The 15,450-nt window shown below is 55.9% G+C and overlaps 3 protein-coding genes across 3 annotated transcripts; 2 read left to right on the top strand and 1 right to left on the bottom strand.

The window, feature by feature from the left end:
- The first annotated feature begins 4,697 nt into the window (after nucleotides 1-4,697).
- On the top strand, nucleotides 4,698-6,842 carry LOC127200844 (carbonyl reductase [NADPH] 2). Its single transcript, XM_051159308.1, has 8 exons — nucleotides 4,698-4,863; nucleotides 5,199-5,329; nucleotides 5,439-5,593; nucleotides 5,682-5,724; nucleotides 5,814-5,913; nucleotides 6,011-6,075; nucleotides 6,308-6,425; nucleotides 6,513-6,842. The coding sequence occupies exons 1-8, from the start codon at nucleotides 4,698-4,700 to the stop codon at nucleotides 6,614-6,616; spliced, it is 882 nt and encodes a 293-aa protein (XP_051015265.1). The 3' UTR covers nucleotides 6,617-6,842.
- A 2,265-nt stretch (nucleotides 6,843-9,107) lies between these two features.
- Nucleotides 9,108-10,995, top strand: Dcxr (dicarbonyl and L-xylulose reductase). Its single transcript, XM_051159307.1, has 8 exons — nucleotides 9,108-9,270; nucleotides 9,341-9,438; nucleotides 9,946-10,100; nucleotides 10,188-10,230; nucleotides 10,308-10,407; nucleotides 10,486-10,550; nucleotides 10,637-10,828; nucleotides 10,894-10,995. The coding sequence occupies exons 1-8, from the start codon at nucleotides 9,219-9,221 to the stop codon at nucleotides 10,993-10,995; spliced, it is 807 nt and encodes a 268-aa protein (XP_051015264.1). The 5' UTR covers nucleotides 9,108-9,218.
- A 1,742-nt stretch (nucleotides 10,996-12,737) lies between these two features.
- Rac3 (Rac family small GTPase 3) lies at nucleotides 12,738-15,011 on the bottom strand. The gene is given in 7 exon segments (XM_051159240.1): nucleotides 12,738-12,896; nucleotides 13,003-13,162; nucleotides 13,859-13,921; nucleotides 14,031-14,148; nucleotides 14,298-14,329; nucleotides 14,331-14,370; nucleotides 14,977-15,011. Coding segments are annotated over 7 exon segments (579 nt in total). The 3' UTR covers nucleotides 12,738-12,765.
- Nucleotides 15,012-15,450: the final 439 nt, after the last annotated feature.

Below are 15,450 nucleotides of genomic sequence, written 5' to 3'. Positions count from 1 at the left end.
CATAATTGTATGTGGCCTAGGGGAGGGGGCCTAGAGCATACAGGGCATGGGGGGCTGGGAGAGGGGTTACATGAAGCTACAGGGAACCTTCTTCCTGCTGGATAAAGGCTTTCTGCAAACAGCATGGTCCTGTGGAGGCAGCACACCCCTGGAAGTGATAACTTTATGGAATCAGCCTTGGTTTGCCCTTGGAACCCTGGGAAGGAAGGCCTGCCATGTTTATGTCTCTTCCAGTGCAAGAATTTGTTTGTTTGTTTGTTTGTTTGTTTTGAAGACAGGATTTCTCTGTGTAGCCCTGGCTGTCCTGGGACTCTGTAGACCAGGCTGGCTTTGAACTCATGAAAATCCACCTACCTCTGCCTCCCGAGTGCTGGGACTAAAGGCGTGCGCCACCACCAACAGGCTTCCCCAGACAAGGAATTTTAGGTGGCTTAGCAGGTAGAAGAAGAGACTCAACACCCATAGGTTGTCTTCTGACATCCGTGTTAGTGCAATGGCCTGTGTGTGTGACTGCATGGGCATGCGGTAACTAACACAACACAACACAACACAACACAATAGAAAAATATAGTAAATAGTAACAATGAATATAAAAAACTAGAAGATGGAGAACAGCTGAAGACGACACCTCTGGTGTCCAGTGTCTATGTGCACACACTGGTATCTGCACACGTAAACACACAAAGTGTGGAAGATAGAAAAGGCAGAGGTAGCCGGGCGTGGTGGTGCACCCCTTTAATCCCAGCACTTGGGAGGCAGAAGCAGGCAGATCGCTGTGAGTTCGAGGCCAGCCTGGTCTACAAATCGAGTCTAGGACGGCCAAGGCTACACAGAAAAAATGGAAAGAAAAAAAAAAACCTAAAGAAAAGAAAAGACAGAGGTAGGCCGAGTACCAGGGACTATAGAGGTGCGATGCCAAGAGGCCCCACATGGGCCTGGCCTGTGGCCTTTGTTGTGAGTTCCTCACTGGACAGAGCTGAGGCCTCCATAGTGGATACCCACATCAACTTCAAGATTTTGGGGCTGTGGCTGTACAGTGCAAGGCATTGTTGGAAAGAGATGAGCACCAGGGTATTTGAGGCTCCATGAAGTGTTACTTTGGCAAATTGTTCTCAAACGGTTTTGGGGAGACAGAATTCTTTCTGCTAGACTTGTAGAAGAGTGCTTTTAATCCCAGCACTCGGAAGTCAGAGACAGGCAGATCGCTGTGAGTTCGAGGCCAGCCTGGTCTATAAAGTGAGTCCAGGACAGCCAAGGCTACACAGAGAAACCCTGTCTCGAAAAACCAAAACCAACCAACCAACCAACCAAACACAGAATTTTACTGATGAATTTATAGTACTGAACCCTCAGAATATTCCTCATAGAAAATGGCAGCTGCCTGTCATTTGTCAAAGAATTATATGCTGGTTAGTTTTTGTCAACTTGACATCAAGCTAGATATATCTGGGAAGTGGAGATTTTTATAAAGAATTTTTGTTTTGTTTTGTTTTTTGTTTTTGTTTTTTTGAGACAGGGTTTCTCTGTGTAGCCCTGGCTGTCCTGAACTCACTTTGTAGACCAGGCTGGCCTCGAACTCACAGTGATCCTCCTGCCTCTGCCTCCCGAGTGCTGGGATTAAAGGCGTGCGCCACCACGCCCAGCCTTAAAGGACCTTTTTTATGCATATCCATGCACTACGTGTGTGCCTGGTGCCCATGGAAGGCAGAAGGGAGCGTCAGAGTCCCTGGAACTGGAGCCACAGACAGTTGTGACGCATGGGGGAAGGGAGCTGGGAACTGAACTCAGGTCACCTACAAGAGCAGCAAGTGCTCTGAACTGCTGAGCCCCCAACGGAGGGGTCGGAACTGAGAGGTCACCTTCATCATATTGACCTGTGGCAAGTCTGTGGGCTGTTGTCCCCCTTAGCGGGTGTTGTGAGCAGGGTCATCCCTGGGCAGGGGGTCCTGGGACGTAACCACACGCAGGTTATGGTGTCACACACCTTTAATCTTAGCAGTCATGAGGCAGAGGCAGGTGGATCTCTGTGAGTCTGAGGCCAAGTTGTGAGTTCCACACAGTGAGTTCCAGGTTGAGGAAGCCAGAGGAGTAAACTAGTCCTCCATGCCGTCTGCTTTGATTTCTGCCTCGGGGTTCCTGCTCTGGCCTCTCTCTGTGTCTTTCTCTCTCTTGTCCCCCCCCCCCCAAGACAGGGTCTCTGTGTATCCCTGGCTGTTCTGGACTCACTCTGTAGACCAGGCTGGCCTTGAACTCACAAAGATCAGCCTGTCTCTGCCTCCCTGAGTGCTGGGATTAAAGGCATGCGCCACCACACCCAGCTTCCCGAGTTGCTTTTGGTTATAGTGTTTGTCACAGCAATAGAAAGGAAACTAGAACAAATAGATTTTTACCTCAGAAATTATCAGAGTTGCTTTCACTGGTCCCAATCCTTAGTTTTCCTTCAGAATACACTTTTCCCAAATTGAATCAGTATTGCTTGAAAATACAGAACAGTTGTTCTGGAACTTTTGTATCAGAGACTGTGTAATTACAGCCTTCTGGAGGCGATGGCGATCTGCGAAGGGTCTCACAGTGGGGGAGCCTGTGTGCTGCCTCTGCCCACATGCAGCTGCCACAGCGAGTTTGTGGTAAACAACCACTTCTTTCCCTTTTCTTGATATCACCAATGTATTGACCAAAGTATTATTGTTGTTGTTGTTGTTGTTGTTGTTGTTGTTGTTTGAGACAGGGTTTCTCTGTGTAGCCTTGGCCATCCTGGACTCACTTTGTAGACCAGGCTGGCCTCGAACTCACAGCGATCCGCCTGCCTCTGCCTCCTGAGTGCTGGGATTAAAGGCGTGCGCCACCACGTCCGGCTCGTTGTTGTTGTTTTTCAAGACAGGGTTTCTCTGTGTAGCCTTGCCTGTCGTGGACTCATTTTGTAGACCAGGCTGGCCTCGAACTCACAGTGATCCTCCAGCCTCTGCCTCCCAAGGGCTGGGATTAAAGGTGTGTGCCACCACTACCTGGCTATATTGACCAAATTATAAAAACAACAACAACAATGCATAAACTTACTCCAAGTGGCCTTAAAAAGCCCTTCTTGAGCCAGCTGGTGGCCAACTCTCCACAGTTCTGAAGTGGTTTGGCCCAAGGACAGTGCCTTACAGCACAGGCCAAATTGCGAGCCACTAATATTTAGGGCAGAAGTCAACATGACTGTGTTTTAAGGGCTAGAGACTATCATTGAGACTGTGTAGGCCATACTGTCTCGACCACAACTTACCATCACTGCTGTTGGTGGGCAGGACTGTGTCCAAGGAAACAAAGATTCTGGGTGGCATGCCTTTAGTCTGTTCTGGGCAGATCTCTGAGTCCAAGGCCAACCTGGTCTACCAGAGTCAAAGTGAGTTCCAGGACAGCTAAGGCTACACAGAGAAACCCTGTCTTGTGGGGGCGGGGAGGAGCAAAGAAAACAATAAGTCAATGTGACTTGTTGACCTTGCTGGTTCTCAGTTTCTCCAGAATTTTAACTGAAACAAAGAGGGAAATTGGGGCTGAGGAGATGGCTCAGTGATGAAAATGCTTTCTATGTCGACATGAGGGCTGATGCAGACCTTGAGAACCCCCACGCGTGTGCAGCCTCAGCTTTCCTATGGAGAAACGGGAAGCAGAGACTTGCAAAGCCTTGGAGGCTCACGGGGCATCTACCCTGACCTATGCAGGACTGAGCACATATCTGCCCTCTTCCTGAGGGTCACTCAGGCGCTGCATGGAACTTGTCATCAAGAAGGGAAAGCAGCGAGCAGGGGCCTAAGCACACCTCCTTGGGACGTCCCTGAGATGCTTGGTGCATCCAAACCTGCTGCTTGGTACAGCTGCCTTATGCCCCGCCACACCCCCTGCTCCCAGCCCCCTAAAAAAGAAGTCACACAAGGTCAGGAAGGGCTTGGCACCAGGTAGACAACATCTAGATATAGAAAGAGGATGGAAGGTTAATCCTCTGGTTCTAAAACTTCCCAGAAGGATCCATCCATCTGCTCTGAGAATGGGGAGTCTCACTTCAGAGGGCAGTGGTCACCTCAGTATGGTCACCAGGTGGAGGTGCCCTGGGACAAGCCTGGGAAGAGAGTGACAGACTTCTGGGATGTGGGGCTAGGGGTTGCGTGGGAAGAGTTTTGCCTCAAGCTGTCACCTAAGCCACCTGCCCTAGCTAGGCCAGGGATCGGATCACCACTCTTGTTTACTGGAGACTTCCTTTACCCCGGGAGCACAGAGCAATCCCGGATGCTGGATTATCTCCTGAGAGCTGCCAGTGCTGGGACAGTATGCCCACGGGCACAGCTGTTCTGGCCTGTCAGCTGGACTGAAGCACCCACAACTGACTGGAAAGTGCGGCTTCTCTTCCATTAAAATTGTCACCAGCTACTGATGCCCAAAGAAGGCAAAAATCAGAAAACCAAAATTTCTATTCTCCTGGACTAGGAGTGTGGCCGAGCAGGACAAAGTTTGCCTCATACGTAATGAGGGCCGAAGACCAAGCGTCAGACAAAAGAAAATGAATTTCATCCTCAGGCCTCATGCTTTCCTGTGACATGTCTGTGCTGGCCCCTCTCCCAGGTGTGTGCACACGGTTTTTCATTTCTTCTTCAAACTCTAATAAGTAGCTGGCTGCCATATTTGGGGAGTAAGTGGTCTGCCCTTGCAGGAAGTGGGCCATGCCACCTTGGCCAGCCCACTCGGCTCCAAGCTCCACCCTTGCCCCGCCTGCTAGCCCAGCCATAAAAAAGGGTGCTCATGTCTTGCTGCAGGAGGACGCTGGTGCCAACAGCATGAAGCTGAACTTCAGTGGCCTGAGGGCCCTGGTGACAGGGGCAGGGAAAGGTGAGTGTGAGCAGGTGGGGGAAGACCGCACTGGGGAGAGGCAGGGGGGCAGGCTCAACACTGCCCAAGGTGACCTTGTCACAGCTCAGCCCTTCTGAACCTGCCTCGCATTGACTAGGACTGACTGGCTTATGTCACCAGGCTGGAGACGCACCAGGACAGGATGACAACCCACCCTAGCCATCACAATACCTGTTTCACTAGCTCCTAGCTCCTAGGTCCCATATGACAGCCACCAGAGGCATCCTTCCTTGGGGTCCACCACGAGCCAGCTGCCATGTAGGGTCTTTACTTCCACTTGGGACCCTGACTCTAGCTGTGACCCAGGTATATAGGGCCCTTGTCCCAACCATATTTCCTCTCTGCAGGGATTGGGCGCGACACTGTTAAAGCCCTGCATGCCTCGGGAGCCAAAGTAGTTGCCGTGACTCGTACCAACGCAGACTTGCTCAGCCTTGCCAAAGAGGTAAGGCACACACCCCGCCTCACCTGGGCCTGCTCCCCACCCACAGGGACACCTCAGAAAGTGGCTGGAACAATGCCTCAGGCTACCAAACAATGTCACCCATCCACAGTGTCCCGGGATAGAGCCTGTGTGTGTGGACCTGGGTGACTGGGAGGCCACAGAGAAGGCGCTGGGCGGCATCGGCCCTGTGGACCTGCTGGTCAACAATGCGGCCCTGGTTATCATGCAGCCCTTCCTGGAAATTACCAAGGAGGCCTTCGACAGGTGGACACTCAGCAGGGGAGGGTGGGCAGGCTGGGGAGGGCTGCTGAGGCCAGAGGTGTAGGAGGCCATTATTGTCCCCTCCTGCCAGGTCCTTCAATGTCAATCTTCGTGCCGTGTTTCAGGTGTCCCAGGTGAGATGGTAGGAGGCTTGTTGGCCCAGAGGAACGCCTGGAGAGGGTGGGGTGGGGCGAGGTGACCTACCCACAGCTCTGTCTTCCAGATGGTAGCCAGGGACATGATCAACCGTGGAGTGGCGGGGTCCATTGTCAATGTCTCCAGCATGGTGGCCCATGTCACCTTTCCTCAGTTGATAACTTACAGTGAGTGCACCCTCTAAAAACTACAGGAGTCCAGGTTTTTGGGGAGCCCCATGAAAGAGTAGTTAAAGGGTCCTCAGCATTCCCCACTCCCCCACAGGCTCCACCAAGGGCGCCATGACAATGCTGACCAAGGCCATGGCCATGGAGCTGGGGCCACACAAGGTAGGCACAGGGGCTGGGCCACACCCGAGGGACAGAGGATGGGCACTTGGGGCGGGGCTGGGGGGTGGGGTTGAGGCTTACAGAGGTGGACACGAGGCTCTGGGCAGTGCGGTCAGTGCTCAGCTGGACAGAGGAAGCAAGCTCCTCAGGCTTGTCCTGGGGTGGTCCTGACCTGTGTGATGGGGAGGGCTAGTTCATTGGCTGTGACACCAGCTGTGGCTTCTGACTCCAGATCCGGGTAAACTCCGTGAACCCCACTGTGGTGCTGACTGACATGGGCAAGAAAGTCTCTGCAGACCCCGAGTTTGCCAGGAAACTTAAGGAACGCCACCCGCTGAGGAAGTTCGCAGGTCAGCTGGGGACAGGGGCTGAGGGAATCAGTGTTGGCTCCCAGCAGCCACCAAGCAAAGGCCTTTGACTGGTCTGCTCTCCCGCAGAGGTGGAGGACGTGGTCAACAGCATCCTCTTCCTGCTCAGCGACAGCAGCGCCTCCACCAGCGGCTCTGGCATCCTCGTGGATGCTGGTTACCTGGCTTCCTAGACTGCCCAGATGCTGTGGACCCTGGAGGCCTGTCTGTCAAAGCTTCTACCGATCTCATGACCCCGCCCCCAGGGCACAGCCCCGCCCTCCACACAGCTCACGGCTCCGCCCCCATGTTATTGTTCGACCCCAGAACCTCTCCAAGCTCAGCACCTTGGACTTCTGTCCTCTTTGTCTGCTTTGCTGTCCTCATTCGCCTAAATAAATGTGCCACCATGTTCCCGAACCACTGCACACGTCTCCTTGGGTGTGCCCTGTTGCAAAGCTGGATGCTTGCTCAAGTCCCGCCACAGGCATTTCACCTCAAAGCCTGCAATCCAATCCCAACTGTGCCTCTTGACCAGTGTGACCAAAAGGCAGTGGCTCATCTGAAAAGAAGGAATCTGTGTTGTCACGCCCCTCCCCTTAGTGCCCATTCCTTTCCATTCGTGGGTTTGGTGCCTGTTGGTGCTCTGACCCCCAATCTGGCAATCAGGGGAAGGGAGGGAGAAGGTCAAAGGTCACCTCTGGTCTCAGTGCCAGAGAGAAGCTGCAGGGGTGCGATTGTAATCTCGCTTTCTTCTCTGGTGGAGCCCATGTCCATTTCCCTGCTGGACCATACATAAAACCATGCTAAGAAGGTTGCCCAAACCTGGCTGATGCATTCACAGCTGGCTCACTGGTGTGTCACCCTGGCCTGAACCCAGGCTTCTCAGCGTCTTGCATGCCCTGGCAGGTTCTCCTGTGCCTGCTTGCTTTGGCCTGAGGCATCTGGTAGTCTGCTGGGCCTCAGGTGGGCAACCATCTGAGTTGGCACAGGTTCCCACTCAGGGCAAGTGGCATGGTGGGTTCAGGTAAGAGCTCAAGAGAGCACAGGGCACAGGCTCTGAAAGTGCCTCTCTCCAGAGAGTGACCGGAGCTGCATCTGTGTGCACCCAGGACCACAGAACAGTGAGTGAGATTTGTCCACATCCTGGAACCCTGAGGCACTAGTGAGGTCTAAGCAGCTGGGTCTAGGTGTAGGGCAGGCTGGGTGCTGTTCAAGGTTGGGAGCAGGTGGCCCTGTTTGCAGAATGCCCTTTAGCAGAGGCGAGTAGATCAAGGATGAGGAGGGAGCCCTCGCCTGTCTATCCTCCAGCTGTTTTCTTTCCTTTAATTAAAAAAAAAATCACTATTATTTTATACGTATGAGTGCCCTCTGCCTGTATGTCTGTGCATCACGTGCCCGCCCACACAGACCAGAAGACGGCACGGGTTACCCCAGAACCCATGGTTGGGAGCTGCCATTTGTATGCTGGGAAGCAAACCCAAGTTCTTTGGGAGAGCAGCCAGTGCTCCCATCCACTGAGCCCCTGTAGCTGACTTCCAGAACGGTGTATTTGGCCCAAAGCCCCTCCAGTCACCAGATCCCTTCTACTGGCCAGAGTGGGTCCTCAAAGCCGTAGTGTTGGTCTTCCTCACCATGACCCTAACAGCAAACTTCTTTTTTCTCTTTTTCTTTCTTTCTTTGTTTTGTTTGTTTGTTTGTTTTGGTTTTTTAAGACAGGGTTTCTCTGTGTACCCTTGGCTGTCCTGGACTCGCTTTGTAAACCAGGCTGGCCTTGAACTCACTGCGATCCACCTGCCTCTGCAAACTTCTCATAGGAAGACCCAGTGCACACCTGGCCATTCATTCATCTGTAAGTGGCTCCTGAGCCTTAGAAAGCAGTGTCTGTCTGGCCACGTACACCCTCAAATCCTCTCTCTTCCTGTCTGCTTACTCTCTGTAAGGGGCTAGTGGCCTGATGCAAGCTGAGTGAGGTCATCTTGGGCTGCAGCAGCTCCCCTGGATGCTAACTCAGGCCTTTATTTGTTTATTTATTTATTTTGGTCTTTCTTTCTTTTTTCTGAGACAGAATTTCTCTGTGTTAGCCTTGGCTGTCCTGGACTCACTTTGTAGACCAGGCTGGCCTCAAACTCAGAGATCAACCTGCCTCTGCCTCCAGAGCGCTGGGATTACAGGTGTGCACCACTGTCTGGCTCTTGTTTTGTTTTGTTTGCTTGTTTCCCCCAAAATAGATTTTCACTGTATAGCCCTGGCTATCCTGAAACTCACTTTTTAGGCCAAGCTGGCTTCAAACTCACAGATATCCTCCTGCCTCTGCCTCCCGAGTGCTGATATTACAGGTAGCGTCATCACCTCCCGCTTTAGATGTCCAGTTTCCTTCCTTTATTGTCACCCATTCCCAGGCCTGGGGAAAGAGCACATAGAAATGTTTTCAGACATGCCTCTCAGGTTTACGAGTGTTCACGCGACTCCTGGAAAAATTACCACGCTTTTCGTGGAGATCTTCTTGCCAGTGGAAACCATGCATGCTGACCAGGGTTCGCAGGCCGATGATTCTCCCCTCTACTTTTGGGTCAAGTCCGCAGCAAATTTGAGAAGCTGCGTCCCTTGGTTCTCAGAGCCCCGCCTCTGCCACGCCCACTTCCGCACATCCAATCAGCACGACAGACCCAGCTTTTATTTCAATATCCCCGCCCTCTTCAGGACGCTGCCCCTGCGATTGGCTCTCCTCGCCCCACCCCTGATTCCGGAACTCCAAGTCCGTCCTGCCCCGGGGCTGGACCAGACTAGGCCACCATGGACCTGGGGCTTGCAGGCCGGCGGGCGCTGGTCACCGGCGCAGGCAAAGGTAAGGCGGCGGGCGAGGGGCGCTGGCGGCAGGGAGACGGGGTCCCCGCGCTAACGCTTGCTTGCCTCAGGCATCGGGCGCAGCACGGTGCTGGCGCTGCAGGCGGCGGGCGCACACGTCGTGGCCGTGAGCCGGACCCGAGAGGACCTTGACAGCCTGGTCCGCGAGGTAGGCACTGGGTCCAGAGGCCGCGAGGGTTAGGGTTAGCGTTAGTCGCTGTGTGAGACGCGCTGCGCCCTTTACACCGTCACCCGCGGCGCGCTTCTCACCGCAGGCCCTGCGCCTGCCGTTGGCGTGGGAGCCCCCGGGGCACTCCTTCCTCGGCCCGCGCGAGCCCGGTGCAAGAGGTCGGTGGTCCATTAGGACATCCTGGCTCCCAGAGTTTAGAAGAGACTGGAATGTCCGAGGAGGGAGCAGTCCTGGGTCCAAGAATGCTAGGCAAAGAGGAACTGCACTGCCCAGAGGTGGAGCTGTGTCTCCCAGTTCACCTCGCAATTTGCTGCTGTAGCTGGAAACACCGCCCCCCCCCCCCCCCCACGCCCCCCTCTTCAGTTGAGAGTCCCCTTCCCAGGTCCAACTCTCCCAGGTGGAAGAGGCGAAAGCAGCGGCACTTTCTTGGGACACAGTTGCTCATGGCTTTGCTTTTCTCCAACACACACACACACACACACACAGTGTCCTGGCGTGGAGCCTGTGTGTGTGGACCTGGCAGACTGGGAGGCCACAGAAAAGGCCCTAAGCAATGTGGGACCCGTGGACCTGCTGGTCAACAATGCTGCGGTGGCTCTGTTGCAGCCCTTCCTGGAGGTCACCAAGGAGGCCTGTGACATGTAAGGCAGCAGGGGTTGGGGGAACCAAACCATCTCCAGCTGCCGCCCCTAGTCCTGTGCCTGACCAGGCCGTCCATTCACTCCTAGGTCCTTCAGTGTGAATTTTCGGGCTGTCATCCAGGTGTCTCAGGTGAGCCGCCCTACCCGGCTGGAGCGAGGACCCTGAAGAAGAGTGCTAGTCCTGTTTCATGTCCCTCAACATTTCAGATTGTGGCCAAGGGGATGATAGCCCGCGGAGTCCCAGGGGCCATTGTGAACGTCTCCAGCCAGGCCTCCCAGCGAGCACTGACCAACCATACTGTTTACTGTGAGTAATCCCAGCCGGGCATGGTCCCCTCCCTGCTCCCGGGGGCCAGTTTGGGCTCTACAACAACCCTCCTTACAGGTTCTACAAAGGGTGCGCTGGACATGCTGACCAAGATGATGGCGCTAGAGCTTGGGCCCCACAAGGTGCGTTGGGCTGGAGCAACTCCTCCGAGCAGTCCTTATGGCCAGGGCACCCTCCCACGGCATTTCCCGTGCCCGCCTCTTTGCAGATCCGTGTGAATGCAGTAAACCCAACGGTGGTGATGACACCCATGGGCCGGGCCAACTGGAGTGACCCCCACAAGGCCAAGGTTATGCTAGATCGAATCCCGCTTGGCAAGTTTGCTGGTAAGTTAGGCAGGAGTCCAGACCTGGTGCTTGCCTGGGTCCGGGTGGGGGTGGGGGTGGGGGCCCGGGGGGGGGTTCGGTTGGGCTGGATGAGGGATGCCTCCTGCATCTATGCTCTTGACCTCCGCTCCCTACAGAGGTGGGTAATGTGGTAGACACCATCCTCTTCCTCCTGAGCAACCGGAGTAGCATGACCACTGGCTCCGCTCTGCCGGTGGATGGGGGTTTCCTGGCTACCTGAGACCGTCCACCAATGCTCTGCTCGGGACACTGCCCTCTGTCCAACCCAATAAACCTCTCTGCCCAGCCTGTGTGCCGACTCTTAGATAGGCAGAGATCTGTGCCATCTGTGACCCACAGCAGGTGTAGCCCCCAGCTCCCACACATTCATGCCTGGCCAGCTCCCAGGCATGGGGCAGAAGCCAGGTTCTTCTAGAAGGCTGGACCCTCAAGAGGTTGGTCAATTTTTCTAAAGACGGTCTGCCTAGAGGTTTCAGGGTGGAGCTGTGGGTTTGGGTTGGTGCTGAGCAAAGGCTCTGTGTGACTCTGATGTGAATGCCAGTGACCTTACTTGCAAGCCAGCGAGTAGCCCACACCAGAGAAAGGTGGCACAGGTTACTAGTTTGCCAATAAGCCGAACAGCTTTTTTGTTGAGTTGATTAACTATACTCTAAAACTTGAACATTCCCACAACCCTTTGTGCTACTTGCAACATAGAATCCTGGTGTATTTAATTTGCAATATCTGAGTCCCAGTGGTCTGGGCCACCGATAAGTCAAGCCCTGGTCTGTGCAGTTTGGGGGGGAACCTCCAACTCAACATGAAATGACAGCGAGTGGGCAGCTTGATGTGGGGCTGGGGGGACACGGGGGTGAGGAGTACCCCATAAATAACAATATGAGGTGCAGAAGACAGCAACATATATTAACTAGGAAATGATGAATTTGCTAATTTTGTTCTCAGCACAACTAAGTTGTACAATTTAATTATTAATAAGAGCCATTAAACAACTGGCTGGCAAACTTCCTGGGGGGGGGGGAACCAAACCCGGTTTCTGAGTCAGCACAGACCGCCTACATGCACCTCAGAGGATGATGTGTGTGGCTGCAGAACATCCTCTGGCCGTCCCTGAGATGGCCTGTGGCCTCTGGGGCGAAGTTCGAGTTGCCAGACCATAACTTTGGGTCTCTGGGGCTGCCCCCTTCACTTCAGTCAGCATCTCATACCAGACAGAGATGGGTCAAGTAGGCTTCCAAGAAACTTTTTTTCTTCTTTTATAGACAGGGTTTCTTTCTCTGTGTAGCCCTGGCTGCCCCAGGCTCACTTTGTAGACGAGGCTGGGCTCAAACTCACAGAGATCCACCTGCCTCTGCCTCCTGGGTCCTGGTGGGAGCTCCAGGAGACTTTATAGACTGTTCTTGTCAGCTCAATGAGCCTGCTGCAGCGGGTCCTCCAGGTCTGCACACAGAGGCCATCCTGCATACAGCTAAGTGTGCATACGCCTGCTTTGATCTGAGAGGTGTTGCCTCCCTCACCTAGGGTGTGTTAGGCTCAGAGCTTCCTTTGGAATTGTGTGGTCCAAGGCACTGCGAGGAATGCCAGCCTCTTTGCCCTCCTTAGGGGAGTGGCTGGGGCAAGCACAGCGCGGAGGGTGAGCAGACGCAGACAGTGAGACAAAGGGGGCGGTGAAGGTTTATTGTATAAAATAAGAAGGGGCCACTCTTTCCTGGAACGTGATGAACAAAACCCACCCCCCACCCTTCCCTCCAGGGAAGCCCATCCTGGGGCTCCCCTGGACCCACCCCTACAGCCCCGAGGGAGACCCTGCTCCCTCCTGGCCTCCCATAGGGCCCAGGGGAGGCTAGAGTTAAATCCCAGAAAAAGGAGGCATGGGAGACAGGACCCCATCACCCCAGCCTTGCCCCCATGCTCCCCTCCCCCAACACCTCCCACAGCGGACTCAGGGACACCAGACAGCTCCACACTTGAGCCAGGCTGGCCACACAGGGTTCTAGAAGACAGTGCACTTCTTGCCTGGCTTCTTCACCGGAGGTGGGCAGAGTACGGCCCGGATGGCCTCATCAAACACTGTCTTCAGACCTCTCTGGGTCAGGGCAGAGCACTCCAGGTACTTGACAGAACCTAGGAGCAGTCATCGCAGGGGAGGACAGATAGTGAGAAAGGGGGCAGCAGAGGCAGGGCAACCTCCTCCAAGCACACCCCCAACCTCCGCCCCATGCTTTCTCACCGATCTCTCTGGCCATGGCCAGGCCTTGTGGGTAGGTGATGGGCGCTAGCTTCTTGTCCCGCAGCCGTTCAATGGTGTCCTTGTCATCTCGGAGGTCCAGCTTGGTGCCCACCAGAAGGATGGGCGTGTGTGGGCAGTGGTGCCGCACCTCTGGGTACCACTGTGGGAACAGAGATTCTGACCTTTCAGGCTTCAGGGGCCCCCCAGTCTGCCCAAAGCAGACCCCAGTTCCTGAGGCTTTTCCCCAGACACACTTGGCTCTTCCTGCTTTACAGAGTGACTAAGAGGCCGGGCGTGGTGGCGCACGCCTTTAATCCCAGCACTCGGGAGGCAGAGGCAGGCGGATTGCTGTGAGTTCGAAGCCAGCCTGGTCTACAAAGTGAGTCCAGGACAGCCAAGGGTACACAGAGAAACCCTGTCTCGAAAAACCAAAAAAAAAAAAAAAAAAAAAAAAAAAAAAACAGAGTGACTAAGAGTCTGTTGGGTTTGGCAGTGAACAAAGATGGCCACCCAGGGCTGGAGAGATGGCTCAGAGGTTAAGAGCACTGCCTGCTCTTTCAAAGGTCCTGAGTTCAAGTCCCAGCAACCGTAACAGTTTATAATGAGATCTGCTGCCCTCTTCTGGCCTTCAGGTGTACATGCAGGCAGAACAGTCTATACTTAATAAATGAATCTTTAAAAATAAAAGACACCCATGCAGGGAGTCCTGGGACTGCCCGCAGCTCAATGGCCAGTGGTGAGCTGTTCTCCCCCACACCCTGACCCCTTCAGCGCCTCCCTCAGCAGGAAAGATCACTGGGAGAGACCTGTGCTCAGTGGGGGTGTGCCTTCTGCTAGGACCCCAGGCCCACTCTACCTTGGCTCGGACGTTCTCAAAGGAGGCCGGGCTCACCAAGGAGAAGCAGATCAGAAAGACGTCCTACAGAGGAAGGACCAGAAAGAACTGATCACAGGGTGTCCAAGTAGCCCGTGTCTCCTCCCCCTTCGGGAGCCACCCAGCGCCTGGAGTTGGCCCTCTTGCCACTTACAGTTTGAGGATAGGAGAGTGGCCGAAGCCTGTCGTAGTCTTCCTGGCCAGCGGTGTCCCACAGCCCCAGGTTGACCGGCTTCCCATCCACCATCACGTTGGCCGAGTAGTTGTCGAAGCTGCAAAGTGGGAAGGCTAGGCTGGGCACGGATGCCAGGCTACCGGACCCCACACAGAACCCAAACTCTATAGCCAGTGCCTCAGCCTCACCACGGAAACCCAGAACCGCTAGTGGCCAGAGAGCTACCGCCCACCCCCACGCACTCACACTGTGGGGATATACTCTCCCGGGAAGGCGTTTGGTCGTGTAGCTGATCAGCAGGCACGTCTTCCCCACGGCACTGTGGAAAGAGGTTCAGCCCACGTGGCTCCGGGACCGAGCCTCCATCCCTACCCCCGCCCCCGCCCCACCCCGCAAAAGGGCAGCCCGCTCCCACTGAGCTAGAGGTTAGTTTGGGTGACTGGGGCGGGGTGGGTCCGTCGTAGCCCAGCAGATCTGCAGCCACATGGGGGGGCTGACAGAAAAGAACCAGGGCAGGCTAGCCTGCGAGGGGCCACAGTAGTGGGCGCGGCTGCGAGGGCTCACAACCCTGGATAGAGCGCGCCGCAACGCACAGGGGCGTCAGAGCTCCCGGCACCTCGGGTGGCTGGCGCGAGGGTGGAGCCACCCAGGAATCAGCGCAGGTGAGGCCCGGCCCCACCCACCGCGAGCACCGGGCAGAGGCCGGGCAGCATCAGGTGTGCCTGGGCGAAGGAGGTGGGCAGCCTGAGCCTGACCCTCCCACCCCCACCCCACCAGGCCCTGGACGCACGCGGCCGGGCTCCGGGGGCGCGGCGGAGCAGCCTCGCCAGGACCCCCGCGCGTCTGTTCGCCCCGCCCCGCCGAGCCGCACCCCGCAGCCGCCTGCCAGCCCCTCCGCCCCTGCCGCACCGGACAACGCACTCACCCGTCGCCGACCACCACGCACTTGATGGCCTGCATGGGCGCGGGGCCGGGCGGCGGCGGCGGCGGGCGCGGCCGCGAGCCGAGCTGCGGAGAAATGCCCGGCGCCGCAGCGGCCGCGGACCCGAACGCCGAGCGAGCGGCCGGAGACAGCCGAGCGCCGCCGAGCGCCGGGTGCGAAGACAGCCGAGTGTGCGCAGGCGGGGCGGGGCAAGGGGCGAGCTGCAGCGGGGGCGGAGCCCCAGCCGGTCCTCGGACCCCGAAGGCTCCCGCGGAGGGTCCACACCCAGGAACAAGGACGTGGCACGAAGCAAGCTCAGGTGGGGTTTCACGCCTCCGAGCGGGATGCGCGGGGCGGCCGAGCCCGATTCCTCCCGGGGACGCCGGCCCATCCCGCAGTCGAGACACCCTCGTGTCTGCACACCCAGTACAGAGGTGGCTCTACCCAGCTGCCCGATAGCGATCGGGGTGACCCAGT

The sequence above is a fragment of the Acomys russatus genome, chromosome 16 (genome assembly GCF_903995435.1).
Source record: "Acomys russatus chromosome 16, mAcoRus1.1, whole genome shotgun sequence".
NCBI lineage: Eukaryota > Metazoa > Chordata > Mammalia > Rodentia > Muridae > Acomys > Acomys russatus.
Note: the sequence above shows the minus strand (reverse complement) of the source record. Positions and strands in the feature narration are given on the sequence as shown.

Bases quoted from the DNA above. Each gene is read 5' to 3' on its own strand.
- LOC127200844 (XM_051159308.1), top strand. From the start codon at position 4,698: ATGCCACCTTGGCCAGCCCACTCGGCTCCAAGCTCCACCCTTGCCCCG. The intron at 5,594-5,681 runs GTGGACACTCAG...CCCTCCTGCCAG, and splicing joins ACCAAGGAGGCCTTCGACAG to GTCCTTCAATGTCAATCTTC. The intron at 6,426-6,512 runs GTCAGCTGGGGA...GCTCTCCCGCAG, and splicing joins CCCGCTGAGGAAGTTCGCAG to AGGTGGAGGACGTGGTCAAC.
- Dcxr (XM_051159307.1), top strand. From the start codon at position 9,219: ATGGACCTGGGGCTTGCAGGCCGGCGGGCGCTGGTCACCGGCGCAGGC. The intron at 9,271-9,340 runs GTAAGGCGGCGG...TGCTTGCCTCAG, and splicing joins GGTCACCGGCGCAGGCAAAG to GCATCGGGCGCAGCACGGTG. The intron at 10,101-10,187 runs GTAAGGCAGCAG...ATTCACTCCTAG, and splicing joins ACCAAGGAGGCCTGTGACAT to GTCCTTCAGTGTGAATTTTC.